Source organism: Megascapheus bottae, chromosome 10, assembly GCF_031878675.1.
Source record: "Megascapheus bottae isolate mThoBot1 chromosome 10, mThoBot2.hap1, whole genome shotgun sequence".
NCBI lineage: Eukaryota > Metazoa > Chordata > Mammalia > Rodentia > Geomyidae > Megascapheus > Megascapheus bottae.
Genome location: NC_143518.1, coordinates 63,103,298 through 63,131,000, shown reverse-complemented (window position 1 = coordinate 63,131,000; position 27,703 = coordinate 63,103,298). Strand labels below are relative to the sequence as shown.

At 41.9% G+C, this 27,703-nt stretch overlaps 1 protein-coding gene and 2 non-coding genes across 6 annotated transcripts; 1 reads left to right on the top strand and 2 right to left on the bottom strand.

Annotated features, from left to right (window-relative positions):
• Window positions 1-1,121: 1,121 nt before the first annotated feature.
• Window positions 1,122-27,644, bottom strand: Uchl5 (ubiquitin C-terminal hydrolase L5). 4 transcript variants are annotated; one of them, XM_090341488.1, is made up of 11 exons: window positions 27,423-27,638; window positions 20,775-20,838; window positions 17,939-18,044; window positions 15,455-15,580; window positions 15,236-15,297; window positions 14,981-15,111; window positions 11,347-11,410; window positions 7,591-7,693; window positions 6,255-6,368; window positions 3,431-3,529; window positions 1,122-1,336 (listed from the first exon to the last, which is right to left on the bottom strand). In XM_090341488.1, exons 1-11 carry the CDS (start codon window positions 27,496-27,498, stop codon window positions 1,292-1,294), a joined length of 990 nt encoding a protein of 329 aa, XP_090197614.1. In that variant the 5' UTR covers window positions 27,499-27,638; the 3' UTR covers window positions 1,122-1,291. The 4 variants fall into 4 exon arrangements, with proteins under 4 accessions (XP_090197614.1, XP_090197615.1, XP_090197616.1 ...); XM_090341489.1 differs by having other exon boundaries at window positions 6,255-6,365; window positions 27,423-27,637; XM_090341490.1 differs by lacking the exon at window positions 27,423-27,638 and adding an exon at window positions 26,591-26,656.
• On the top strand, window positions 21,210-21,335 carry LOC150058607 (U6atac minor spliceosomal RNA). The gene has a single exon (XR_016536928.1). It is a non-coding gene; the product is annotated as a U6atac minor spliceosomal RNA (small nuclear RNA).
• LOC150058606 (small nucleolar RNA U109) lies at window positions 26,177-26,307 on the bottom strand. The gene has a single exon (XR_016536965.1). It is a non-coding gene; the product is annotated as a small nucleolar RNA U109 (small nucleolar RNA).
• Window positions 27,645-27,703: the final 59 nt, after the last annotated feature.

Here is a 27,703-nt window from a genome sequence, read left to right as displayed (position 1 = left end):
TACTTTTATTTAAAATTTAAACTGTACCACAGCTTCAAAAACATCTATCACTTCACCCACCAACAAATAAAAAAACAGATTCTTCGTTACTTGCAATTGAAAAGATGGAGAAGCAATACCTCATTGATTTTCCCACTGTTTTGTCCCAAGCTGCTCTAGGGAGTTCAGAGTGATTACACAGGATCATGATTAGTATGCCTTAAAATACCCTATGAAATTCATGTGAAGCTGGGAGGGGGGGAAAGAGTACAGATTCAATAAAATGAATTATTCTATTTATAATAAAATATTAAAATCATCTATCAGCCCCCAAAATGTGCTTGACAAAACAGGCTACTTTCTTTTTAAGAGTAAGTGTTATGCCTTTGGGGGATAGAATCAAGAATCACAGTACAATTTAAAACCCAATGGGGAAAAAATAAATCTGTCGTACACAAATTGTCTAAGGCTCATGGAACTGGTGGCTGAACTACATTTACTCAGGTAGGATAAAAGTTCTACTGCAGCTGCCACTTTCCTTCTTAAAGCACATAGGTTGAACATGGTCAGGATTATTTTAAATAAAGAATACATTGGAAAAAAGTCAAGTTGAGAGTAACAGCACACCTTTTAAGATTTCTTTTTGGGGGGGGGGCAATATTAGGGTTTCAACTCAAAGTCTCCAAACTCCAGCCTACACTTTGTTCTTAACCTGAAATCTGTATAATATCCAGATTTCCTAGAATAGTTCTACAACAGAACAAACAAGTAATTCCAAACATTTGAAGAAAGTTTGCTACAATAAAACTGGCAGCAGTTAAAAAATAACTTTTTCTGCCGGCAGAAGTTAAAAAGTAACTAGAAATTGTACTTTAGTTTTTCTTACAATGGTTTACACAAATACCAAATAATCAGATAAAATCCGGCTTTAAGATTCTCAAAACATATCAAAGACAAAAACTAAATTTTTCTCGTAAGTGATCTGGTTTAAGACCTGTCATAATTAGAAATATTTAAACCAATACATCAATAGGCTTAATTGGAACAATTCCAGGAAGAGTGTGATTTGAAGATGTGCTATGTTCATGACTGCAGTTCCAGTTATCCCGACCCAATGTCAAAGAAGGAATGTGAGCAAGCACTCGTGATAGCATTTTATTCAGATGATGCAGGCAGGGAGATTGGAATCCATGCATTAAAGACAGCTACTGCTGGCGAACGTGCACTAGTCTGTCGGGACTGGGCTCCGAGTTCCTTGGAGGTCTCCGTGAGTAACGGCGCACAACAGGATCCACATCCCAGAGCCTCCACTTCATTTGGCTTCCTGAGCTTTCTTTGCGTTCTGTTTTTCTTTTGCCTAACAATTAAAGGTAATCTATTACAAAAAGCTGGATGTTTTAGAGCACAGAATAAAATCTGCTGAGGGTCTTCTCAAGTACTGCTTTGCAGGGCTGGAAATCGATGCTACTCAGAGGAAATAATCCTACATTACTGCTGCGTATTTCATCAATGAGTTCAACCCAACAGTTTAGGTACTAAAAATTACTTCCTAACGATGAGTCTCAAGTCCTTCAGATCCCAGGAGGAACAGGCGCTACTGTACACACACATATGTAAAGTGAGAGTCTCACTCACTTCTACAATGTTATTACAAAATGGTTTCCAGAAATAGGCAAAGAGGTCAATAGGTACTTCCTCAAAAAAAAAAGGGGGGGGGGTTTAAAAGGCAAAGGAACAAATGAAGCTGGAGCCATAGTAACATTTGGTATCACACATTTCCACCTCGTGTCCAAAGGGCTGCAACCTCCGAATTATGGTTCTAACAAAGCTGAAAATCTGTTGCTCTGAATGCTCTCAAAACACTGCCCCAGCTGGGGCCTGTAATCCGAGCGACTCAGAAGGCTGAGATAGGAGGATTCAGATTCACAGCCAGCCAGAGCAGGAAAGTCTGTGAGACACTCATCTCTAAATAACCAACAGAAAACAAGTGAAGCTGTGGCTCAAAGTAATAGGTTTCTAGTCTTAAGCAAAAGAGCTCGGGGTGGTGGTGCCCAGGCCCTGAGTTTCAAGCCCCATAACCAACAATCAATCAATAAATACTAGTGTAAACACTGTCATGAAAAATTAACACTTTTTTTCTAATTTGCACAAAAAAATAGCAAAGACAAATCTTGGGGCCAAGAGTTTGGCCGAATGGTAGAGTGCTTGCCTAGCATGCATGAAGACCTGGGTTCAATTCCTCGGTACCACATACATAGAAAAAAGCCAGAAGTGGTACTGTGGCTCAAGTGGTAGAGCTCTGGCCTTGAGAAAGTCCAAGCACAGGCCCTGAGCTCAAGCCCAGGACTGGCAAAAAAAAAAAAATCTTAAGGCGAAATTCTAAGATTTATAATGTCGACATCAGAGTTACAGAAAATCTTAAATCCTATTCAACTCAGTTCTGCACATGAGGTCCTTTTTTTCACTGAGAAACAGTTCATAGTGTTTTATACAAAGAACAGTTTATGCAATTCAGAGAATCACAGGAGCTGAATTGTTCATTTAAAACCTTAAGTCCGTTTCCCATCTTGGAATGCTCTAAGATACATAAACAACAAGACCATGTGGAGAAGAGAAGATTTAGCAATATTTCACAATAAATTTTTAATCTATTAGTAAAAGTTGGAACACATGACACAGGTAACAGATAAATCTTAAAAGAATTCAAATCTCAGAGGAAACAGCTGACACGTGCTTTGCTTTCATACTTTTAAAAATTAGTAAGGAAAATATACCTACCATATGTTCTGGTCTTTAAATTAAGGTCCAGAATGTTATTTGCCTAGGAGTGTCTTCTCAAAAGTGTGGCTCAAAATGTGGTTCTCAGATCAGCTGTATTAGAATCACTTGGGGAACTTATTAATGATTCCTTTAATATCAGAGTATCTGGGAAGGGGCCAGGTAACAGGTATTTTAAAGAATGCCCGGTGACGGTCATTTTCAGAAATGCTGATTCACAGTATAAATGTAAAACGATTTAACTGCACTTCATTTATCACGCAAATATTTTATTAAGTGCCATTTAGTGAAGAAAACAAATATTAGAAATCATTTTTCCCCTCATTTGTGTTAGCCCTATAAGTAGGATCCTACCATGTCCAGTAGTTTAAAACTCTGATATTAAAAAAAGGTATATCAATTCAAATGTATTCCAAACTAGATGAAAAGTCTACTATCTAAACTATTTACATTAAATTTAGATTTTATTCAAATAACAGTGTTTTAAATTTTAGTTTAATGCTAAAATTGTTGGCTAAAATTGTTGGGTAATTATTTTTATTTCACAGTATTAAGCAAAACTAATTCTCTCATATTTTACAAAAATAATAGGTAAATGCTAAAGAATAAAACTAAAAATGTTTCAAGAAATTTTATCTCCATATTAATTACTTGTTAACATTAAGATACTTACCTTTTCTACAAGTGGTATCAATTGCTGATGCTCTGCTAAAGTCTTTAACAATTCCATAATAAAGGGCAGGTAATTATGTTTCCTTCGAATATTTTCAATCTAAAAATAAAACACGTCAAATTACACTAATTACATTTCTGCTTATTTTCTGTTACTCTTTCCATGTAATTTAAAACAGAAATGTACTACATTTAAAAAAAAAAAAGTGGGGGATGGGAATTTGGCCTAATGGTAGAGTGTTTGCATGGCCATCACGAAGACCTGGATTTAATTCCTAACACATACAAAAAAAAAGCTGGAAGTGGTGCTGTGGTTCAAGTGGTAGAGTTCTAGCCTTGAGGAAACCTAAGGACAGTGCTCAGGCCCTGAGTTCAAGGCCTAGGGCTGGCAAGAAAAAAAGACCGGAGTTTAAGCCCCAATACGGCCACAAAGAAATAAAGCCGGGCACCGGTGGCTAACGCCTGTAATCCTAGCTATTCAGGACTAAGATCTGAGGATCATGGTTCAAAGCCAGCCCACTAAAGTCATGAGACTCTTACCTCCAATTAATCACTAGAAAACCGGAAGTAGGGCTTGGCTCCAGGGGTAGGGTTGTAGACTTGAGCTGAACAGCTCAGGGCCAGAGTTCAAGCCCCATTACCCACACACACAAAAAAAGGATTGTCTTGGTCTAGCTTCAAATCTTGATACTTAGAATTCAACCTCCTGGGTAACTTGGATTACAGGCATAAGTCACTGGTGTATATACGACTAATTAAGTTAAATTCTAACATGATCATTTTTTTGAGTATGAGAACCATTTTACCCTAATCTTAGAGCAAAGCTTTTCTAAATATTTTAACATTATTAGATTCTGAAAAGAACTTACATTTTATTTCAGGTAGTTGCTTAAATTAGATAATAACCATAGCTGGGCACAGTGGCTCACACCTGTAATCCTAGCTACTCAGGAAGCTGAGATCTGAGGATCAAGGTTCAAAGCCAGACTGGGCACAAAAGGACCTGAGACTCTTATCTCCAATTAACTACCAGATAATCAGAAGTGGCACTGTGGCTCAAGGAGTAGGGCAGTAGCCTTGAGCTGAAGAGCTCAGGGACAGTGCCCAGAGTTCAAGCCCCATGACAGACAAGAAAAAGGAAGGAAGGAAGGAAGGAAGGAAGGAAGGAAGGAAGGAAGGAAGGAAGGAAGGAAGGAAGGAAGGAAGGAAGGAAGAAGGGAGGGAGGGAGGGAGGGAGGGAGGGAGGGAGGGAGGGAGGACTATAAATATGTATAACTAACAAGTAGCTGGGGCTTTTGTCAAACTAAAACAGACATGTTGAACTGAAATCCCTTTTCACATCCACGTACAGATAATAAAATTGTATAAAAACTATGATGTGAGGCCGGGAGTTTGGCCTAGTGGTACAGTGCTTGCCTAGCGTGCACAAAGACCCAGGTTTGATTCCTCAGTACCACATACAAAGACAAAAGCTGGAAATGGTGCTGTGGCTCCAGTGGTAGAGCTCTAGCCTTGAGAAAAGCCAAGGACAGTGCTCAGGCCCAGAGTTCAAGTCCCAGGATAAATATGTGATGTGAGAAGTACCAATTGAAGCTGTCACCCCTACTTCTTACCATGAGCCTGGCTTCCTGGTGTCTAGCATCCACCAGGTTTCCCGGTAAAGACCCATCTGTTTCTGGTTCCTTTTTTGCCCCAGTCTTGGGGCTTGAATTCAGGGCCTGGACACTGTTCTTCAATGTCTCTGTGTGTGGTATGGCGGAATCAAACCTAGGACTTTGTGCATGCTAGGCCACACTCCCAGCCCCCCAGTTGTTTTCTTAACAAGGCCTCATAGATGGTAGGAAGACACTCTTACCACTTGAACCACGTCTACTTTCATTATTTTGAGAACCAGCTATTATTACACCTTGGTCCTTGCCTTGAATATTATGTTCAAGGTTCCACCATTCTAGGTTTTTACTGGTTGAGACTGTGAGTAGGAGGGGAGAACAGTCATTTTTTGTTTGGGCTGATCTATTTTATTTGGTTGGTTGGGCATGGTGCTTGAACTCAGGTCTTGGGCACTGTCCCTAACCTTTTTCATTAAAGGCTAGTGCTCTATGACCTTGAGCCATAGCTCCACTTCTGGTTTCACAATGGTTAACCGGAGATAAGAGTCTCATGGACCTTCCTGCTCAAACTGGCTTCAAACTGCAGTCCTCAGATCTCAGCCTCCTGGATAGCGAGGATTACAGGCATGAGCTACCTTGCCCAGCTCCTTATCCTTTTTTGTTTTGTTTTTTGCCAGTCCTGGGGCTTGAACTCAGTGCCTGGGCACTGTCCTTGAGCTTCATTTTTCAAGGCTAGCGCTCTACTACTTGAGCCACAGCACCACTTCCCACCGTTTCTGTGTATTTAGTATTGAGGAACTGAGTCCAGGGCTTCATGCATGCCAGGTGAGTACTCATTCCCAGCCTGTCCCTGAACTTCTGTACTCAAGGCAAGCCTTCTACCACACGAGCCACAGCTCCACTCCTGGATTTGGGGGGATAAGCTGGAGAGAAGTGTCTCATGGCTTTCCTGCTGGGCTGTATGATCCTAGATCTTAGCTTCCCAAGTAGTTACTGGGTTACAGTTAGAAATCGCTGGCTCCCAGCTCACAACCACAAAAAACAAAAACCAAAATAAACCACACTACTTACTGTTGTAGAGTATCAGAAAATCAATTGTTATTCTGAAAATCGGTAAATTATAGGAGGAAAAGCCACAAAGGAATCAGCAAACCTTCTCTCAAATCACAGTATTTTTGTGAAAACATTAGAGGAACGTAGTTTTAAAAATCATACCTTGTATCTCTTTAACTTTTGTACTTCTTCTTCAATAAGCATCTGATTCCTGGCCACTTCCGACTGAATGGCACTTAACATACTGCTGCCCTCATCAGTGTCCATAGGCTCCTCCTTGGGAAAAGGAAATGGTACACCCTAATGACCGAGCTTAAGTCCAGAACACTGAAATGGCTCACAGCAACCAACTGCTTTCCAATTCCTACTCTGCACATTAGAGACAAGAGTGTCAGCCTAGTAATCGCAAAATTAAAGGAGCAAGTCATAAATAGTACTTTCCAGACTCCTGGTATAATGCAAATCTATCTCCCAGAATATACTGGACTGTAACATACAATGTTGCTATAGTTTCTATTAAGCTACAAAGTAAATTTTGGTATTCACTTAAGAAATGTAATCAAAGCATGGTTTTGTTCTACTATTAGTTCTGCTTTCTAATCATATTTACTACAGAAAGGTAACATAAAAGTAACCATTGTGTGCTACTTTTATGTTTAAAAAGACTTATCTTTGGGCTGGGAGTTTGGCCTAATGGTAGAGTGCTTGCCTAGCATGCAGGAAGACCTGGTTCTGATTCCTTGGAACCTCATACATCAAAAAGCTGGAAGTGGTGCTGTGGCTCAAGCGGGAGAGTGCTAGTCTTGAGAAAGCCCAAGGACAGTGCTCAGGCCCTGAGTTCAGCCCCAGAAAGGGAAAAAAAAAAAAAAAAAAAAAAGATTTCATGCAAATGTAAATATACACAGTATACTCAGTTCTATCGTGTTCTATCTTGTTTATCACAAGAACACTTCATTGCTAACCCTGGTTTAGCACCTGCCAATCACTGTGTCCAGTGGTTTACATGCAAGGTCTCCTTCGAGCCTCAGATGACCTGAGCAGTCACTGCTACTAGCCTCCTGCCACAAGCTCATTAACAGAAAACAGCAAAGCCAGACTCCCAACCAAGGCCATCCTGAATCCCAACCTTGTTATACCTGTTTAGAAAATAGAAAAGGTTGCTCGGTGGCTCACGCCTGTAATCCTACGTACTTAGGAGGCTGAGATCTTCAGATCAAAGGTTCAAAGCCAGCCCGGGCACAAAAGGACCTGAGACTCTTATCTCCAATTAACCGCTAAAAAACGGAAAGTAGGGCTTGGCTCAAGGGCAGGGTGGTAGCCTTGAGCTGAAGAGCTCAGAGACAGCACCCTGGCCAAGTTCAAGTCCCATGACCCTAAAAAATAAATAAATAAATAATAAAAAATATCGAAAAAGATAGCAAATACTTTCCCCGGTAGAAAAATTAAATATGGTCACACAAGAAATGGTCAGAAAAAAAAACAAAATATGGCCACAAACCTCTGCAAGTTGTCTTTGTAACTCGGCTATTTTCTGTTCATATATCATTTTTCTGTCAGACACAATGGCCATTAAGTTAAACCGAATCTCTCCTTCACTGTACCTAGAAAAGTTATTTTAAAAATTACAATGTAATAAAATTATAGAGCCACCATTATAATTCCCTAAGATTACCATATAATTCAGGATAAACAAAAATCTACCAATTGGTTCATATTAAAAAATTGATCTTTTCAAGGTCTATATATGAGAGTATGTGAAGCAAAAAATAAATCTGAGTCTGGAGTTTGGCCTAGTGGTAAGGGTGCTTGCCTAGCATGCATGATAGACCTGGGTTCGATTCCTCTGTGCCACATATATAGAAAAAGGCTGGAAATGGTGCTGTGGCTCCAATGATAGAACACCAGCCTTGAGAAAGCCGAAGGACAGAGCTCAGGCCCAAGTATAAGGCCCAGGATTGACAAATAAATAAATTTTATCATTCACAACTATTTTAAAATATCATAAAATGTTAATTGTACTTCATTGAAATGGCAAATTTAACTTCCATTATTTTTCCCTAAATTTATAAGAAACAAAATTCATTTACTTAGAACTCAGAAACTAAGGTCCAACATTTTGGGGTTAATTATACTATCATCCCTGTATGCCTATTTTTTTTTTGGCAGTGCAGGCTTGCACTTGGAGCCTTGAGCTGGCTACATAGGTTTTTCATCTAACAGTGTTCTAATATACTGATATCCTGAGACTCATAATCTTTTTCCAAATTATGTAGCTTTTCTTCCTAATATAGTTATATTTATGTTACAGATGCATAAAACATTATAAAAATTCACATGATTTATCATTATAAACTGTATAACATTTTAGAATTCAATTTGATTTTCACACTGTATTTTCTTTTTTGGGGGCCAGTCCTGGGGCTTGAACTCAGGGCCTGAGCTCTGTCCTTGGGCTTTCTCAAAGTCAGAGCTCTACCACTTGAGCCACAGCTCCATTTCCAGCTTTATTTATTTATTTTTGTCAGTTGTGGTTCTTGAACTCTGGGCCTGGGAGTTGTCCCTGAGCTCTTCAGCTGAAGGCTACCGCCCTACACCTTGAACCATACACAGCACCACTTCAGGTTTTCTGATAGTTAATTGGAGTTGTAAGAGTCTCTTGGACTTTAGTGCCCGGGCTGGCTTTGATCCTCAGATCTCAGCATCCTGAGTAGCTAGGATTAAAGGCATGAGCCACAGGACCCAGCATATATACATAGCACTTTTTTTTTTTGCCAGTCCTGGGCTTGAACTCAGGGCCTGAGTACTGTCCTTGGACTTTCTCAAGGCTAGCACTCTACCACTTGAGCTACAGTACCACTTCCAGCTTATGCATGTGGTACAAAGGAATCTAACCCAGGTCTTCATGCATGCTAGGCAAGCACTCTACCACTAAGCCAAGCCCCTGTTCCAATTTCCACTACTCTTAAACCAGAATAATCCCTCACTGCAAAAGCTTATTTATGGTAAGAACTGAACTTTAGAAAGGTATCCATAAAACATGGATGAAAACACATAAAAGATATTAGCATTTTTTTTTTTGCATTAAGTTTCTCTTCAAGAGTTTCTCATCAATCTATTTGCTAGGAAAAACACAGTGTGGTGTAACTATAGCTTTGAACTCAGTACAGAGATGAAGAAAAAATTCTTAATGAGTGCTACTGGCTCATGACTGTAATCCTAGCTACTCAGGAGGCTGAGGTTTGAGGAACTCAATTCAAAGATAATCAGGCATCTTATAAAGTCTCTCATCTTCAATTAAACAGCAAAAAGGCAGAAGTAGAGCTGCAACTCAAGTGGTAGAGTGCCAGTCTTATGCACAAAAGCTCCAAGACAATGCCCCAGCTACAACTGAGTTGAAGACGTAGGACAGACATCTGAAACAAAAATGTCCTTGAAACAGCATGAGAAACATTAGATCTACAGGAAGATGACAAGAGCTTTATTTTCAGAAACCATGATGGCAGAGAGAAGGAACAGAACTAACAAAGACTGTCAGGCTTGATTCTACATCCTCTGAAAATATGTGCCAGGAAGGAGGGAGAAATCTGGATTTGCAGATAAAGGAAGACCTATGCTACAACATCATTTACAGTTTCTAATGGGAAAACCATGAAGGGAGGAGTCCTAAAGCACTAGCAAAGAGTAAAAGCATGTATCAAGACAGTATGTGTCCTCTAGACATTCAGCAAAAACTGTATTATGTGATGTTCTAAAATATAAAGAAAATAATGAGACAATTGTGTTTTAAGGGAAAGAAGATAAGGTTACACTCATTATTCTAAAATTGGTCAAATGTTGACTGACATGCTTGAGAATCCTCAAAAAAAGAAAAGAAAACAACACTAAAAAATACGACAGATAGGGGCCAAGAGTTTGGCCTAGTGGTAGAGTGCTTGCCTAGTATGCACAAAGAGCCAGGTTTGATTCTTTGGTACCACATACTTAGAAAAAGCCAGAAGAGATGCTGAGGCTCAAGTGGTAAAGCTCTAGCCTTGAGAAAAATCTAAAGACAATGCTCAGGCCCTGAGCTTAAGCCCAGGACTGGGGGAAAAAAAAAATATGACAGATAAAGACAGGATTTAAAAAAAAAAGTTTCGAGTAACCCACAGCAAAATGGGAAAAAGAAAATGGAGAAGTAAAAAAAAAGAATTAAAAACAAGGGCAGAATTAAACTACTGTATGTAATCATTAAGCTTATATTAAGTTCATATGCAAGTTAGTGATAACTAAAGTAAGCTGAAAGAATGAAATGAAGTAGCATTCCCTAGTTTAGCTCTTGTTGGGAAGTACTCACTACAGTAATCAAGTCAGTGTATCACTGCCAGAAATACAAAAAGTTAAAAAAAAAAAATGGTGCCAGGCGCAGTGGCTCACACCTGTAATCCTAGCTACTCAGGAGGCTGAGATCTGAGGAAAATAGTGAACCCAGGAGAAAAATCACCCACTCAGGCCCTGTTTGTCTTTTTCTAACAAAGATTTCAGAAGAATTCACTGGAGCATGGGACATGTTTAAATGGTAGAAATGAGTATGCGTAAGGAAAAATAAACATATCCACAAAAAATGCATATGAAATTACTTCAAAATGGATGACAGACTTAAAATACAAAAACCTTTATGGGATTCTAAGCACCTACTAACAAACAAGGAAACTGAAAAATACCATGTAGGCACAGGCCAAAAATAACAGCAATGTGACTACAGAAGCATCAGGAGGAAATGGGAGGTAAAGTGGACTGCATTAGGACTATGACTTGGCACTGGTGAGAGGACATGTTCGCCTGGAGGAGACTATCTGGAGACAATGAGTCTCATCAGGGTCTATCATCTACAGTAGAAAAAGGACACGAGGGTTTCAACAGCCAAAACAAAAGCCAATGAGCAGGGCAGTGACTAGTAATCCTAGCAACTCACAAAGCTAACACCTTGAACACTTGATGCCAGCCTGAGCAGAAACGTGTCGCATCAGTCACCACCCTCTAGCACATTATCACCATCCTCAGCCTCCCGAATGTAGAGTACAGAGATTATCACCACCGTGCCCAGCAAGGCGCCACACTGCTTAGTAAAATGCAGTCCTATCTTAAAAGAATAGATTTCCTGAATGAATTAGTCCAATCAAGTACACGATTAAACACAATGTTAAAGAATCAAGTAAAAACAAAAACAAACTTAGAAGTCAGAATGCTATGCCAATTACATTAAGAGAGCATTTACTTTTGTATTCTTTTTTCTATGACTGGCCTTACTGCGCTAATCCAGTCATCTTGATTACATGCACCTAGAAAGAAATGTAAAAACAGTTAAAACAAAATCAGCAAAAAGCAGTATTAACATTCTCTCAAAAGTTTTATCTGAGATATGTTTTTCAAATACTTTAGCAAATTCAGGACAGTGTAAGTTTCTTCTTTCCCTTTTTGTTTCAAGGCAGGGTCCTGCGATGTCTCCCGGCCTGATCTCACACACATATTTGTTTTACCTCAGGCTCCCAAGAGCTGGGATTACAGGCATGAGCCACCATGTCTTCAACATTCAGGACAAAGAGGTTATCTTAACCTGCACTGTCATATTATCATGTGACTTCTTAGACACGAAACAAACATTTAAGAAAGTAATGAGTAAAATGTTCTCTCATTGAAACCTCAAACTCTGAAATTAAGGATCTTCATTTTACAAATGATGAAACTCAGGCTTAGAAAAACGTCAGTCACTATCAGTACAAACCTGAGCATGGTGACTCACGCCTGTAATCCCAGCTACTCAGGAGGCTGAAGTCTGAGGATCATGGTTCAAGGCAGCCAGGGCACTCAAAAGTCAGAGACTCTAATCTCCAATTAACCACCAGAAAACCAGCAGTGGCACTGTGGCTCAAGGGGTAGGGCAACAGCCTTGAGCTGAAGAGCTCAGGGACAGTGCCCAGGCCCAGAGTTCAAGTCCCACCACCAACCCCCCCTCCCCCAAAAAAGGGAAAAAGACAAGGCTGGAGGCATGGGTAAGGAAGTAAGGCCACAGCCAGTGAGTTAAAGTAGCAGGTACTAAATGTGAGTTCTTGTCAACTAAGTCATAATGTATCCAGCCATAATGTAAGATCAACTCTACTCAAGTGCTTCAACCATCTCTTTCCAAGAAATTACAGCAAAGTTGCACTAAACTGGCTAATGTTTTAGAACTTCTTCCATATTTTATGATTCTAATGAATTAAGAATGGCTAACAAGAATGAAGTCAGCAGAAATCATGCAGAGATCAGACCAATGACTCAAATAGGAAATGTAATTGAAATAATTTTCAGACACAGAAAAATAAATGTCAAACATAAAAAGATTTTTTTTCTTTTCTTTTCTTTTTGTAGGTCATGGGACTTGAACTCAGCCTGGGTGCTGTCCCTGAGCTCTTCAGCTCAAGGCTACCACCCTACCCCTTGAGCCAGGCCCCACTTCCCATTTTCTAGAGGTTATTTGGAGATAAGAGTCTCAGGTGCTTTTGTGCCAGAGCTGGCTTTGAACCGTGATCCTCAGACTTCAGCCTCCTCAGTAGCTAGGATTACAGGCGTGAGCCACTGTGACCTGCTAAGATAAATATTTTTAAACATAAAAGTAGTACACAAGGGCTGGGAGTGTGGCCTAGTGGTAGAGTGCTTGCTAAGCATGCATGAAGCCCTGAGTTTGATTCCTCAATACTACATGTACAGAAAAGGCTAGAAGTGGTGCTGTGGCTCAAGTGGTAGAGCACTAGTCTTGAGAAAGCTCAAGGACAGTGCCCAGGCCAAGTTCAAGCCCCAGGACTGGCCAAAAATAAAAAATAAAAAAGCACACAGATCTGCACAAGACAGACTATTGATTCTGCATGCAAGATTTTATTTTAAAAGTATGAGCAAGCCAGATGCTGACAGCTCAAAACTGTCATCTTAACAACTCAAGAGGCTGCACAATCACAGTTTGAAGTCAGCCATGCACAGAGAAGTCTGAGAGATTCTTATCTCTAACTACCAAAAATGCCAGAAGATCTGACTCAAATGGTAGAGTACTAGCTTCGACAGGGAAAAAAAAAAACACCTCAAAAGTATCCATGTCATGAGTTCAAGCCCCAGGATGAGAGCACATTTTTACTTTTTTCCCCCAAGGGATGAAACAAAGAACCCAGGACCTCAAGCATCTAACTAAGCAATTTAGCTCTAAGCTATACTCCTGCTCCCCCCACCTTTTTTTTTTTTTTTTTTTTTTTTTTGCCAATTCTGGGGCTTGAACTTAGGGCCTATGTGTTGTCCCTAAGCTTCTCTGTACCCAAGGACAGCACTCTACCACTCGAGCATTTTTCTGGTGGTTAAATAAGAGTCTCATAGACCTTCAGATCTTCTGCCTGGGCTGGTTTTGAAACATGATCCTCAGATCTCAGCGGGTATTTTGTTTGTTTTGTTTTGCTAGTCCTGGGCTTGAGCTCAGGAACTGAGCTTTCTCAAGGCTAGAACCCTGCCACTTAAGCCACAGCACCATTTCTCGCTTTTTCTATGGATATGGCACCACAGAATCAAACCTGAGTCTACGTGCATGCTAGGCAAGCACTCTACCTACCACTAGGCCAAACTCCCAGCCCCCTCAGCCTTTGAGTAGCTAGGATTACACAAGAGTGAGCGCTGGCTCAAAAGTGTAACACATATAAAATTACCAAGGATGTAACATGCCATTCAAGGAAACCAATTTTGTTAGATTTAAATCCAAATTTTTAAAAAGTACTTTTGAAATCCTTTGCACGGAGTTGGGAATGTCATTCAGCAGCACAACACACACGCAACCCTGAGCTTGATCCCTGGCACTCACACATTCTTAGTAGTTCTATTCCTTCAGTAACATTTCAGAATCATAGACTGTGACTCCACCCTCTAATAATCATTCACCGTTTTTTCTCAAGGTTAAAAAGGGAATGTGATTGTAAGAAATCTATTCTTGTTCTGGTACAAAAGGCAACACTAAAATAAAAGTTTTGATTAAGAAAATATTTAGCAAACTAAAAAACAGAATGAAAATAATGCAAAATGATGGTAAGAAATAAAGACGCTGGGCACTGGTGGCTCACACCTGTAATTCTAGCTACTCAGGAGGCTGAGTTCTGAAGATCATGGTTCAAAGTCAGCCTGGTCAGAAAAGTTCCTCCCATGAAAGTCTTTATCTCTAATTAACCACTTAAAAATCCAGAAGTGGAGCTGTATCTCAAAATGGTAAACTACTAGCTTTGCACAAAAGTCCTCAGAAACAGCCCTGAGTTTGACCCCTATGACTAACAAAAAAAGGAAAGAAAAAAGAAAACAGAAATGATAAGCTTTTTTTTTTTTTAAGCTAACTATTTCCTTTTTTTTTTTTTGCCAGTCCTGGGCTTGAGCTCAGGGCTTGAGCACTGTCCTTGGACTTTCTCAAGGCTAGCGCTCTACCACTTGAGCCTCAGCACCACTTCCGGCTTTTTGCTATGTATGTGGGATACTAAGGAATCGAACCTGGGTCTTCGTGCATGCTAGGCAAGCACTCTACCACTAGGCCAAACTCCCGGCCCCCAAAAGCTAACTACTTCTTATCACTAAATTAAAGGTGACAAGAACAACGAATCCATTAAGAACAGTTTTTAAATTACCTAGAAAATGTGTACTATACACGTTATGGGTTCACCTCTCCTAGAGGTGAAAATTAAAGGCCTCAATCATAATGTGGATGTCAACATGTCCTTCTAATATATATTATTTTACTTTGTGAGCAGCTTAAGGCCATCCTATCATACTACCTCCTCACAGTAACTTCACCTCTACAATTTCAGCAGCATTGTAGTTAAAATAACAGTTAACACTCGGTAAGAGAACCAGATTACCTAAATCAATTGGTCCTTCCCTTAATCCATCTAATTCATATAGTCTTCCATTAACAGGAACATAACTGACAAAGTGGAAAGCATCTTCTTCTTTGGCTGATGTCTTTGTATCGAATTCAAACATCTGCTGTCTATAGTAAAGAAAACACAGACCTAAAGGATCAAACAAAATTAAGAAATACAGAACAAAGGAGAGACTAGAACTTATTTAACACAGGTAGAGAGAAGAGAATATATTTAACACAAGGCTTTTACCTGGCAAAACTGTTGTGCACTTGTCGAATCACATCTGAATTGCTCAACGCCAACCCTTTCATCTAAAATGATTGTAAAAGTAGTCTATTAAGACAAGACCTATTCCCACTATACATTATACCGACAGGTTAAAAAAAAAAAGATAAATATAACAACAACAACAAAAAGACCTATTATAAATAGGTCACTTTAAAAGGATAAGTAGACGATCATACTCACAGCTGCATCAAAGCTTTGTGAAAATTCTTTAAACTCTGATAACGTCTCTCCTAAATGGACATCGTGATGGGTACAGTTCAGTAACACACTCACAATGGCTTGGGTAGCACATGCATTGTTAATTACCTACAAAACAGAAATGTGAATTTGCTATGACTTCGTTTAGAAAAATGTTTTCCCCCCCTTTTTTTTTGGTGGGGGGGGGGTCAGTCGTGGGGCTTGAACTGTGGGCCTGGGCGCTGTCCCTGAACTCTTCAGCTCAAGGCTACCGCCCTACCCAAGCCACAGCCCCACCTCGGTTTCCTAGTGGTTAACCAGAGAGATAAGAATCTCACGTTCTTAAGTCCCGGGCTGACTTTGAACTCTGATCCTCAGATCTCAGCCTCCTCAGTAGCTAGGATTACAGGCATGAGCTAGAAAAATGCTTTATCTGTTGATAACCCCAAAACGATGAGTTTATATTGAATTCAAATGATAATTATAATAGCCTAGGGTGGTGGTGGCTCAGGCAGATGTAATCCAAGACAACATACCATTTCAGAACCAATTAGCTGGTTAAAATTTTAAAAGCTCAACAGTATCACATATTTGTGAGGGTTGCTGAAACTCCCACTTGGTTCAAGAGAAGAGGGTTTATCCAGAAATCTCCAAACACAGAAGATGGAATCCAAGAGGGATTATGGTGGGAGGAGAAAGATTATGTAGGCGGGTAGGAAAGTAGACATAGTGACATAGTGGAAGCAGAGGTGACCTCAGAGGACAGGAAAAGACCCCCGAGGAAGGAGGGCCGCCCACTGCCCCCAAGCATGCTAGCTGACTGGGTTCCAGGTGCTGGCTGGTAACTTCTAGGGTATGAGAGGAGAGAGTCAAGGAAAGGGGCCATTTCTTTTATGCAGACCTAAAAGTATTGTAATATTTAACTCTGAACTCTCACACTTTGCTAGTGTAACTGTAAATTTTAACAGAATTAACTCTACTTCTATGGGTATACAGAAGATAGGCAATGAAAAGGAAACGGGGCTCACAATACTTAGAGCACAAATTTCCCATACTCTAATGGAAAACTCAAATGAAAGTACACAACAACATGGTCACAAAATTGGTATCAGCATGCAAAGTAAATGAACCACCAGGAACAACTTACATATGAATCTTAATACTAAGTGCAAAAAGTCTCTAAAAATATACAAAACATACTTTATCTGGTTCAATCTTACATATGTTATTGGAGGCGTGCCTCAAGTGGTAAGCATTACCCTTGAGTGAAAAAGCCATGAGAGTGGGAGGCCCTGAATTCAAGCCCCAATACTAGCCAAATAAATACAAGGATACAGTAATTATAATAATTCTAGAAGATTTTTGTTGTTTATTTTGAGAGCTTGAACTCAGGACCTGGGTGCTATCCCTAGCTTTTTTTGCTCAAAGCTACCATACTCCACCATTTCAACTCTAGGTCTCCTTTGAGCTTTTTGGAGACATTCTTGACCAGACTTGCTTCAGACCATGATCCTCATATTTCAGACTTCTGAATAGCTAGGATTACAGGTATGAACCACTGGCACTCAGTAATAATTCTACTTTTAAGGAAAAAATAGTCGATATATCTTCCTCTCCCATTCTCACATTCAATCCATTATATATTAGAGGTGCTAATTACTCCAATACTGAAGTATGACTTGCTGAAATCTGTTCACCTCCATTCTCTATCTATGGTACATTGTGTACTTTCCCATAGTTTCCACAAAAGCCTCTGCTATCTATCTTTAATTCTACAGCAAGTCTCAAGGCCTTCTATTGCATGCAAGCTGATTTCTTTTAAATGAAAAGAAGAAACAGAGAGGAGAAGCCAGCTGGGTACTATGAAGCTAGATATGGAAGAAATTTGAAAATATTGGAAACAAGGCAACCTTTTTGTTTTAGAGTCTATAATTCATTTTCAGAGGGTTACTTTAGCACTGAGATGTACCTTAGTGGGTGATAATGCTCTTGCCTACTGTGTATACAGCCCTTCATTTGACACACACACACACACACACACACACACACAAATGGCTATTGACTTAGATGTAAAACTTCTTTGTTCCTATTAAGTCATCAATATTTTTAAATGCTTCAGTTTTACTTTCTAATATAATAAATACTGACATACACTCGCATAAAAGCTCTTTGGTACAATTTTTTTTTTTGGGGGGGGGGCGGTCCTGGGGCTTGAAATCAGGGCCTGGGCACTGTCTTAGGACAATTTTTTGCTCAATGCTAGTGCTCTGCCACTTATGCCACAATGCCACTTCCAACTTTTTCTGTGTATTTGGTTCCAGGGAATTGAACCCAGGGCTTTGTGTATGCTAGGCCAGCATATACTAGACCACTTTCCTGGTCCTGGTGCAATTTCTAAGTGTGTAAAAGAACTTCAAGACAAAAAGTTTGATTGCCACACCAAAAGTACAAAGTCCCTGGGCTCTGGAGACTGTGAAGAGACCATACCTGCTTGGCGAAAAATATGGTTTCAAGTCTAGAGTCCTGAACCACAGAGCCTGCTGGTTCTTCTCCTGGCTGCCATTTGAAAAGGAAAATTAATCCATGAACAGGCCTAGAAAACAAAAAGGAAAATTAGCGGCATCAAATCTTTCACAAACTATTAACATATTAATTACAGCCAGTAATTAATCAGTGCCTAATGCCTGTAATCCTAGCCACTCAGGAGGCTGAGATCTGAGGATCAAGGTTCAAAGCTAGTCTAGACACAAAAGAATCTAAGATCTTATCTCCAATTAACCTCTAGAAAACAGGAAGTGGGCTTGGCTCAATGGTAGGGTGGTAGCCTTGAGCTGAAGAGCTCAGGCACAGTGGCCAGGCCCAGGAGTAGGGAAGTAGCCTTGAGCTAAAGAAGAGCTCATGGACAGCGCTAGCTCTGGCTAAGTTCAAGCCCCATGACACAGAGGGGAAAAAAAATGTGGAGGTATGGTTCAAGTGACTTGAGCAAAAAAGCTAAGAAATAGTACCTAGGCCTTGACTTCAAGCCCCAGGACGAGCACACCAAAAAAATTAATCACCACCATCATTATCATATTAGCTCCTAGCTACTCAAAGGCTATTCCGAGGATGAGATCTGAAGGTCATGGTTCAGAGCCAGCCTGGACAGGAAAGTTCTTGAAAGTCTTATCTCCAATTCATCAGAAAATGAAAGGTAGAACACCAGCCTTGAGCAGAAAAAGCTCAGAGACAGCTACCAGGTCTTGAGTTCAAGCTCCACGATCCACGATTATGATTGTTATTGTCAATCGCAAGAATGATGCCTTAGAAGCTAGTACAACTAAGTTCAAATAGAAATGGTAGAAAAAGTTTATCCTCAAAGCTGCACATCATTCATTTCTACCTTATAATACCTCACTTAAAAGTAGGAAATTAAGAACATATAATAGCAAAGCTAGAAGCTATTATTATTATTATTTGCCAGTTCCAATCCTTGAACTCAGGGCATGAGCACTGTCCTTGGGCTTTCTCAGGGCTAGAGCTCTACCACTTGAGCCACAGAACCACTTCTAGCTTTTTTCTATGTATATGGTACCAAGGAATCAAACTTAGGTCTTTGTGCATGCTAGGCACTGTACCACTAGGCCAAACTCCCAGCACCAGAAGCTATTAATCTTAATTAGAGTTCCAAGGTATATGTAAAGTTCTTTCAGAATGTTTACAAATGAACAGCTGACAGCACACATATCAAATAGAGGGAGTCAGGGCTAGGAAGGTGGCTTAGTGGTAGAGCACTTGCTTAGCATGCATGAAGCCCTGGGTTCAATTCCTCAGTATCACATAACAGAAAAGGCAGAAAATGGCAACGTGACTCAAGTGGCAGAGTGCTAGTCTTGCACAAAAGAAACTCAGGGACGGTGACAAGGGCCAAAGTTCAAGGCCCAAGACCGGAAAAAACAAACAAAAAACAGTAACACTTAAGTTATCACTTTCCTTTTCTGTTTGTGGCATTACTAGAGTCTGAATTCCTAGGCAGAAATACTACCACTCAGGCTCTTTTGTTTCCGGGTTTTTTTGTGTATGTGTTTGTTTTTTTTTTGTGGGTCACAGGGGTTTGAACTCAGCCTGGGCACTGTCCCAGAGATCTTCAGCTCAAGGCTATTGCCCCATTTCCCATCTTCTAGAGATTAACTGGAGATAAGAGTCTCAGGTCCATTTGTGCTGAGGCTGGCTTTGAACTTTGATCCTCAGATCTCAGCCCACTCAGTAGCTAGGATTACAGGTGTGGGCTACTGGTCCCGGCTTTGTTTTCGTTATTTTTTGAACCAGGTCTCAATTTGCTCAATTTGCACAGATGAGATGATAGGCCATAACATCAAACACAGTTTGGTTGGTTTTGTCCTAGATTGCAACTTCAACTCAGTATCTACTGCTGTCCATCACTGGCTGGCACTCTATCCCCTGAGACACCCCTCTAACACTATAAGCCTAGCTTTTGAATAACTAAGAAGGAGCTTCACAATTGTTTTGCTGGGCTGGCTTTAAACCGTAATTCTTTTTTGTGTGTGCGTGGGTCGTGGGGCTTGAACGCTGGACCTGGGCATTGTCCCTGAGCATTTCAGCTCAAGGCTGGCACTCTTCCACTTTGAGTCACAGCACCACTTCCAGTTTTGTGGTGGCTTAATTGGAGATAAGTCTCACAGACTTTAATGCTCCGGCTGGCTTTGAAGCAGGATCCTCACATCTCAGCCTCCCGAGTAGCTAGGATTAGTGCTTGGCCTAAACCACAGTTGTTATGCTATCCTGAGCACTGTAAGCCACCTTGCCAAGATCCTCATGCGTCCTTGTAAAAGCCTATTCTGTCCCTGTTCCAGGAACCCAAGAACACTCCTCACAGAGAACTGCCATCTGTAGGCTGCAGGGTGAAGGCTTGATAATATGGAGGTCCAGGGAAGTCAGAATTGAGAGGTGATAGGGAAGAGGATGATACTTCCTGTTGTCAATACAGGTGGAACTTGTTCTACAACTTTTGTAACAAGCCATTATTAATATGCCTCTGCAGCCTGACCCAATTCATGCTTCTTATGATAAAATGTGTTGTTCTACATCCTAACACTACTTACCTACAAGTGATATTGTGAAAAATCATCCAGCCAGTACATTGTGATGTTAGTATTCACAGATGGATGGTCCTGGCAGGTTACCTACCCATAAGCTTCAGTATCATGGCTACAAAACTGGAATGCCATCTAATCCTTAGCAGTAAAAACACACGCAAAGAAGCCACTTCAGACCTAAGTCTGAAGTATGGAAATATTACCTCTAATACAACTTGCATTTTACTTACTTTAATTTTTCAAAACTCTCAGGCTCTAAGCTCCATATTTCTTCTACTTGGGCTCCACGGCAACCTGAAAAAAAAATTACTTTCTTTAGAAAAGAAATGAATTCATGGGCCGGGAGTTTGGCCTAGTGGTAGAATGCTTGCCTAGCATGCATGAAGACTCGGTTTCGATTCCTTGGTACTACAGACATAGAAAAAAAGCCAGAAGTGGTGCTGAGGCTCAAATAGTAGAGTTCTAGCCTTGAGAAAGTCCAAGGACAGTGCTCAGGCCCTGAGCACAAGTCCAAGACAGGAAAAAAGGAAAATAAAGAAAAAAAAGAAATGAATTCACATTTTCCTTTATCATTTAATACAGCATTGATTTTAAAAGCCACAAAGGGTGAACAAATGCAGCAGAGATATTCACTAGGCACTACGTTAAAAACTTATACAACTTGGGTGTTGTGTGAAAGGAGAGAGGGTTAGCATTCACCTTGACAAGGATGGAAGAGGCCCTCGGGCTTGGCAATATGCATACGGTTAAGGCATTGCCACCTACTTCATGGCATCTAACCACTGTTTTTGGAAAAAAATCACATTAAGTGAAGTAAGTCAGACTCAAAGGACCATGGGCTCAATGGTTTCCCTCACTTGTCATAATTAGTATAAATCTTGGACTCTCCTAGCAGAGGTTTACAATATAACAAAACCTAGATACATAGGCCATATAGGATGAGGCTTAATGAAAGGACCTCCAGGATATGGAAACAAGAGCCATATAATGTGTGACTATTGTTCTTAATGTACTATGCTATTTCTCATCTCTTTTGTTGTCCCTGGTTATCTCATCAGTTACAGTATCTTACCTTGTTATCTGGTATATTGTATATGTTTATTTGTTTATTCAAAATAGGATAGGAAAGGGGGGGAAACAAGATGAGGGGAGCGGGTGGGGGGAGGAAAATGGGGACAAAAACATGAGAACAGGTATCAATGTGTGAAGTAATGCACCTTCTATCTGGCAAATATAATGTAACCCTTCTATTAATTACAATAAAAAAGAATATTAAAAAAATCTATACAACTTGGTATGAGGGGGTCAGGAGAGAAAAACTGGGAGATAGTGAGGGAAGTGGGTGACACTGTTCAAAAAGAAATGTACTCACTACGTGACTTATTTAACTGTAACCCCTGCGTATAGCACCTTTACAATAACAATCAGCAAGAAGTCACACAGACATACAAACTAGTATGTGAGAAGTGATAAGGCTCATGGCCATATTCTATTACTTATCACATTCTTCTATTATTCACAACTCCATTATTTCCATTACATTAGCACCCTCTTCTTTTCCCTTTCAATCCTTATCTCTTCTTCCTCTATTAAACTTTCCCTACCTTATTCTTGCCCTCTTTTAAAAGTTACGATATAGTTCTCTTTTGCAAGTCACCAGTAATTACTTTGAAATCATGCCTTCAGTTCGGATGCACTCTGATTGTATACTCTCAACTACTACAAGGTACCCTAAACTTCTCCCTCTCCAATAAGCTTTGCTTCTGGGACAGGTGCTACAGGTGGGAAGTATACGTGTTTCCCCAGAAAACGTGTAGCAATGTGCACAGACACTCTTATTCGTGTCACTAGAGGGAGGAATGGGACGGTCTGCTTGCTGGGATCTAGAGAGTAGAGACCTCCACACCACTGGACAGCCCTCACAAGCGCTCCAACTAGGGGCAGCGATATGCACACCTGTAGTCCCAGGTAGTCGGTGGGTGGAGGCAGGAGAACTGGCTGGGCCTAGGAGTCCTGGGCCAGCCTGGGCAACACAGTGAAACAGACACTGAAACCTTGGTTCACAATAAAAAATATTACCTGGCTTAAAATGTGAATGGTGCCGATCAAAGTTAAAAAATCCAGTTAACAGGCAGTAAAATGCAACTAACCTCAAACCAGTTTGAATCACGCCTGCTCCATTACTAGCCCAAGACCATTCACCTCTGCATTCCCTCTACTCACAGTTGCTGAAAGAATAGAGATTAAGACAGTGCCTCACTCTAGGGGCCCCACTAAATGCTAGCTCGTATAACACAAGACAACACAATGACTACATTTACCAGTGTCTCTTCTATCTAAAGTGCTTAAATGCATTTTCTCTTAACCCTTGCAAGGCAGCAATTTAATGAAGAGGATTTAGAACAGCTTGACTAAATGTATTACAGCTAGTTTGTGTCCCAGGAAATGAAAACCCACATCTGATCCCAAAGTTGAGGCACTAATATTTCAGATTACTCTTTTTTTTTTTTTTTTGGCCAGTCCAGGGGTTTGAACTCAAGGCCTGGGCACTGTCCTTGGACACTTTGCTCAAGGCTAACGCTCTGCCATTTGAGCCACAGTTCCACTTCCAGCTTTTTCTGTGTATGTGGTACTGAGGAAGAGAAGCCAGGGCTCTGTGCATGCTAGGCAAGCACTCTACCACTAGGCTACGGTATTCAGATTACTTTTAAATGAGAGCTTTGGAAGCTCTAACAAAGAAAGCTCTAAAAAAAAAAAAAAAAGAAAGAAAGAAAGAAAAATCAGGCTGTCAGTCAGTAGTAGAGCTAAGATTCAAGGGATCATGCCTTAATCCCTAGCATCACACATGCACACAGAAAAAAAAATAATGCCAAGGCTGTAGGCACTGACATCATCCTGTGTTGCTGCTTGAACTATTCAACAGGTATCAAGTGGTCACTCTGATATTAAGATGTATGCACAAAGAGTTACTGCACCGGTTTAAATGGTGAACTAAAGAAAACTTGACTAGCTCTTAACAGAGAATGATACATGGTCATACATATCAAGTTGGAAAGAAAACTCATAAATTTGAACCATTTGTATGTTAGTTAAGAAAGGCACCAAAGGGGCCAGGTGTGGTTACCATATGGCATGTACCACGCCAGCAATCCTAAGCATTAGGGAGGTAGAGGTAGGCGAATCTGGGGCTTGGGTTGACAGGAATAAAGCTCAAGAACCTATTTGAAAAAAAAAAAAAATGTAAAAGCAAAAGAACTGCAGAAACTGCACACGTGTTGGAACGGATTTTAGGGTTCCAGTTGTTGTTGGAATGACAGCTCCATGCTAATGCATCTAGCTCTTGAGAACTTTTCTGCCACATTTAATTCTGAACTGCATTCCTCCTAAACTCAGCCTTCAAAGCACCTAGGACTTCACAGGCATGAGCTATTGACACACAACTTTTTATTTTAAGCGCTCAGTATGTAGGCCAGGCTGGACATGAACTTACAATCCTACTGTTTCAACCTCTTAAATACGGGGTTCACAGTGCGTGACACCTGTGACAGTGAGTAATAATGTATCTGGGCTCGGCACTGGGGGCTCACATCTATAATCCTACTTACTCAAAAGGCTGAGATGTGAGGATCATGGTTCAAAACCAGCCCTGGCAGGAAAGTCTGTGAGACTCTTATCTCCAATTAATCACCAGAAAACCACAAGTGGAGTTGTGGCTTAAAGTGATACAGTGCTAGCCTCAAACAAAAAGCTCATAACCATCATCTAGGCTCCGATTTCAAGCCCCAGGACTAGCACAAGAAAAATACTTGGGAGGGACTCTCACAGACTGTTGTCAATGTACTAAACTAGGTAAGCTCTCTTCCAACAGAGAGCTTTGACAATTCGACTTCCCTTCACGAAGTCCACAAAAAAAAAAAAAAAAAATAGGGTGGCCCAGCATCTGCACATCCCACAAAACCTCCAGATGCTTTCCCCCACCTCAAGCTCCAGGCTGATATAAACAAATGATTTTTGGATGGTGGTGATATGACCACAGGAGAAAAATGGATTGACAGCCCTCAATCTCTCCTAAAACAATGCCACACACAATTATATGAACCCAACTGGCAGACCTAAAATGGACACATTATTACTTTCCTTTGCTGGTACCAGCTGAACTCAGTGTCTCGTACTTGCTTAGCTTAGCTTGCTAGGCTGGTACTCCACGGCTCTAACAATGCCCTCCATCTTCATTTTTTGCTAGCTATTTTGGAGATGGAGTCTATAGAGTGTGTAATGTTGTCACCTCTCTCACTCCTATGCATTATGATTTCTTTCGATCTGACCAATTTGGCTAGAGGTTCACCACATCTCAAAGAAATTGTTTTTGTTTCATTGATTTTCTCTATTTTTCTCCCTTCTGTTTCAATCACTTTAATTCTGATTCTTATTATTTCTTTCCACCTGCTTAATCTAGGTTCAATGTGTTCTTCATTCTCTCATTCCTGAAATGAAATTTGAGCCTTTTGTCTATGAGGAAACCTAGTCTTCATTGCTCCCCATTAGTGCAGTTTATAATGGCAATCTTTATTAATGTATTCTGTGGATGTGCACCATAACAATTAAAGCATAAATGTGTCAGCATCTCAGTTTAAAAAGTAACTTTTGGGCAGGGAGTTTGGCCTAGTGGTAGAGTGCTTGTCTATCATACATGAAGGCCCAGATTCGATTCATCGGAAGCAGTGCTGTGGCCTCAAGTGGTAGAGTGCTAGCCTTGAGAAAGCCTCAGTGCTCAGGCCCTGAGCTCAAGCTCAGGATTGGCAAAAAAAAGAAAGAAAAAAAAAAAAGTAAGTTTTAAGCTAAGTGCTATGGCTCATTCCAGTAATCCTAGCTACTCGGGAGGCTAAGATCTGAGGATCGCAGTTCAAAATCAGCCCAGGCAGTAAGGTCCCTGAGACTCTTTTTTTGGTCAGGTGTAGGGCCTGGATGTCCCTGAGCTCTTCAGCTCAAGGCTACTGCTCTACCACTTTGAGCCATAGCACAACTTCTGGTTTTCTGATGGTTAATTAGAGATAAGTATCTCATGGTCATCCTGACTGGCTTTGAACCTTCATCCTCAAAGATTTCAACCTCCAGAGTAGCTGTGCCCAACTGAGACTTTTTGTTGTTGTTGTGGGGCATGGAGCTTGAATTCTGAGCCTGGGCACTGTCCCTGAGCTCTTCAGCTCAAGGCTACCCCCCTACACCTTTACACCTTGAGCCTCAGCCCCACTTCCCGTTTTCTATGGCTGAAATAGAGATAAGAGTCTCATGGTTTTTAGTGCTCAGGCTGGCTTTGAACTGTGATCCTCAGATCTTAGCCTCCTGAGTAGCTAGGATTACAAGCCTAAGCCACCAGAACCCAATAAATGCACAAATTTAAAAAAAAATAAACTTATTGTTATAATACTTGTGAATGCCCACGAAAATACCCTAGCAGCTAACATTTTGGTTAAACCTAGAAATATCTCAAACTGAGTTTAAGCCCAAAACTGACCCCAAAATTGAGCCTTTTCTTCTAACTATATTTTACCAGGCACCCAAGGTAGAAGCCAGAGTCATTTTCACTTCTTGCCCACATCCATTCAGTAGTCCTGTTAATTTCTCTTTCCTTAGCTGTAGGAGAAATATACTACTACTCAACCTCTACTGGAAGGTTGGCAGCCCTGAGAACTCCTTCTTCAATGTAGCATGTTATGGATGTGTTCCTGCTCCAAAAGAATGGAGAGGCGTTTCCACATGCAAGAGGGGAAGGAATCTCGGCAAAGTGCTGAGTCTACACTGTCCCCTCCACTCCACTCCTACGGTCCAGCCACTTCTCTCACCACTTTAAGAGACTATTCTAGTCTACGCAGTGAGCAGCTCGGCCTGTTCATTCACTCCAGGCACACCACACCCATAACGTGTCTTGATTTCGAAAGCCATCTCATTTCAAAATACTTCAGTTTCATCCAGATCCCTCTGATGGTAAGTACCCAGTGACAACAGGGTAATCCAAAGGGTAGACGGCCTCAGTTTACCCTGTCACCTTCAGATCCAGCTGCTCTTCCTGACCAGGACCTTAGTTTGTTTGACCTCTGCTGCATCCTACGAGGTAGACGTGGAACACACAGCATCGCTGTTTAAGCTCTTCCTTTGGCCCGTGTGCCTCCAAGACCTGAGTTCTCTGACTGTTTTCTGCATGCTCTTAACGTAACAATTACTCTGGTCTGTCAGTTCTCCCCAACAGTACTCACGATGAAACTGCCCAAACCCGGACCAGCATGCCCGCGGTGAGCAACATAAGCTAAGTGCTGTGCTACGCGTTCATCCGTGTACGACGGACGTCTACATCAACGCTACTCCAGGGACGCGTGGTCACAAAACAGCTAGAAACAGTCCTCGAGGAAATGCGACGAACGACAACAAAAGGTCCGCGCCCGCCGCCCTCCCCGGGCGAGGCAGGGCACCGGGGGGAAGGGGAAGATCGGCGGCGGGAGGACGGAGCACGTGGCGTCCGAGGCGGAGCCGCGCGGGAAGCCGCCGCGCTCGGAGGACCGGGCCCGCCCTCGGGGGTCGGCGGGGCTCCGAGCCGCCGGGCGCCTCGCGGACCCCGGGCTCCCGAGCGGCGCGGGGCTCGGCCGCCACCCCGGAGGGGACGCGCCGCGGCGGGCTCCCTGGCCCCGTCCACTCGGCGCCGCACCTGGCGGCGCGGGGACCGCTGGGGGGGCGCGGCGTCCGGGAGGCGGGCGTACGGCGGGGCTCGAGCCGGCCCCGCCCCGGGGCCCCGCAGCCAGGCGCCCGCGCGGGCGGCGGTGGCGCGGGGCCCCGGGCCTCCCCCGCGTCGTCCCCCGGCCCAGGACGGCCCCGGGTTTTCTCACCGAATCCCTTAATGAGCTCGGTGAAGACTCCGGGGTCGCTCTCCATAAGGCACCACTCCCCGGCATTGCTCGTCATGGCCCCGGTCACACACCGGCCCGTCCACCGCCGCCTCTCCGCCAAGCGGCACCGCCGGGACCGCCGCCGCTGGCCACCGACCTCGGCAAACCCGCCGCGGAACTCGTCAGCCCCACGTCACCCCGCCTCCTTCCCGACAGCCTCCGGGCGCCGCCTCCTGCAGCGCCGGGGCGCGGAAGGACGCTCTAGCCACCCGAGAGCCGTC

Coding starts and splice junctions, on each gene's coding strand:
- Uchl5 (XM_090341488.1), bottom strand. CDS start 27,498: ATGACGAGCAATGCCGGGGAGTGGTGCCTTATGGAGAGCGACCCCGGA. Junction 15,298..15,454: donor CACAAAGCTTTGATGCAGCT/GTGAGTATGATC, acceptor CAATCATTTTAG/ATGAAAGGGTTGGCGTTGAG. Junction 6,369..7,590: donor TACAAAGACAACTTGCAGAG/GTTTGTGGCCAT, acceptor CCTTTTCCCAAG/GAGGAGCCTATGGACACTGA.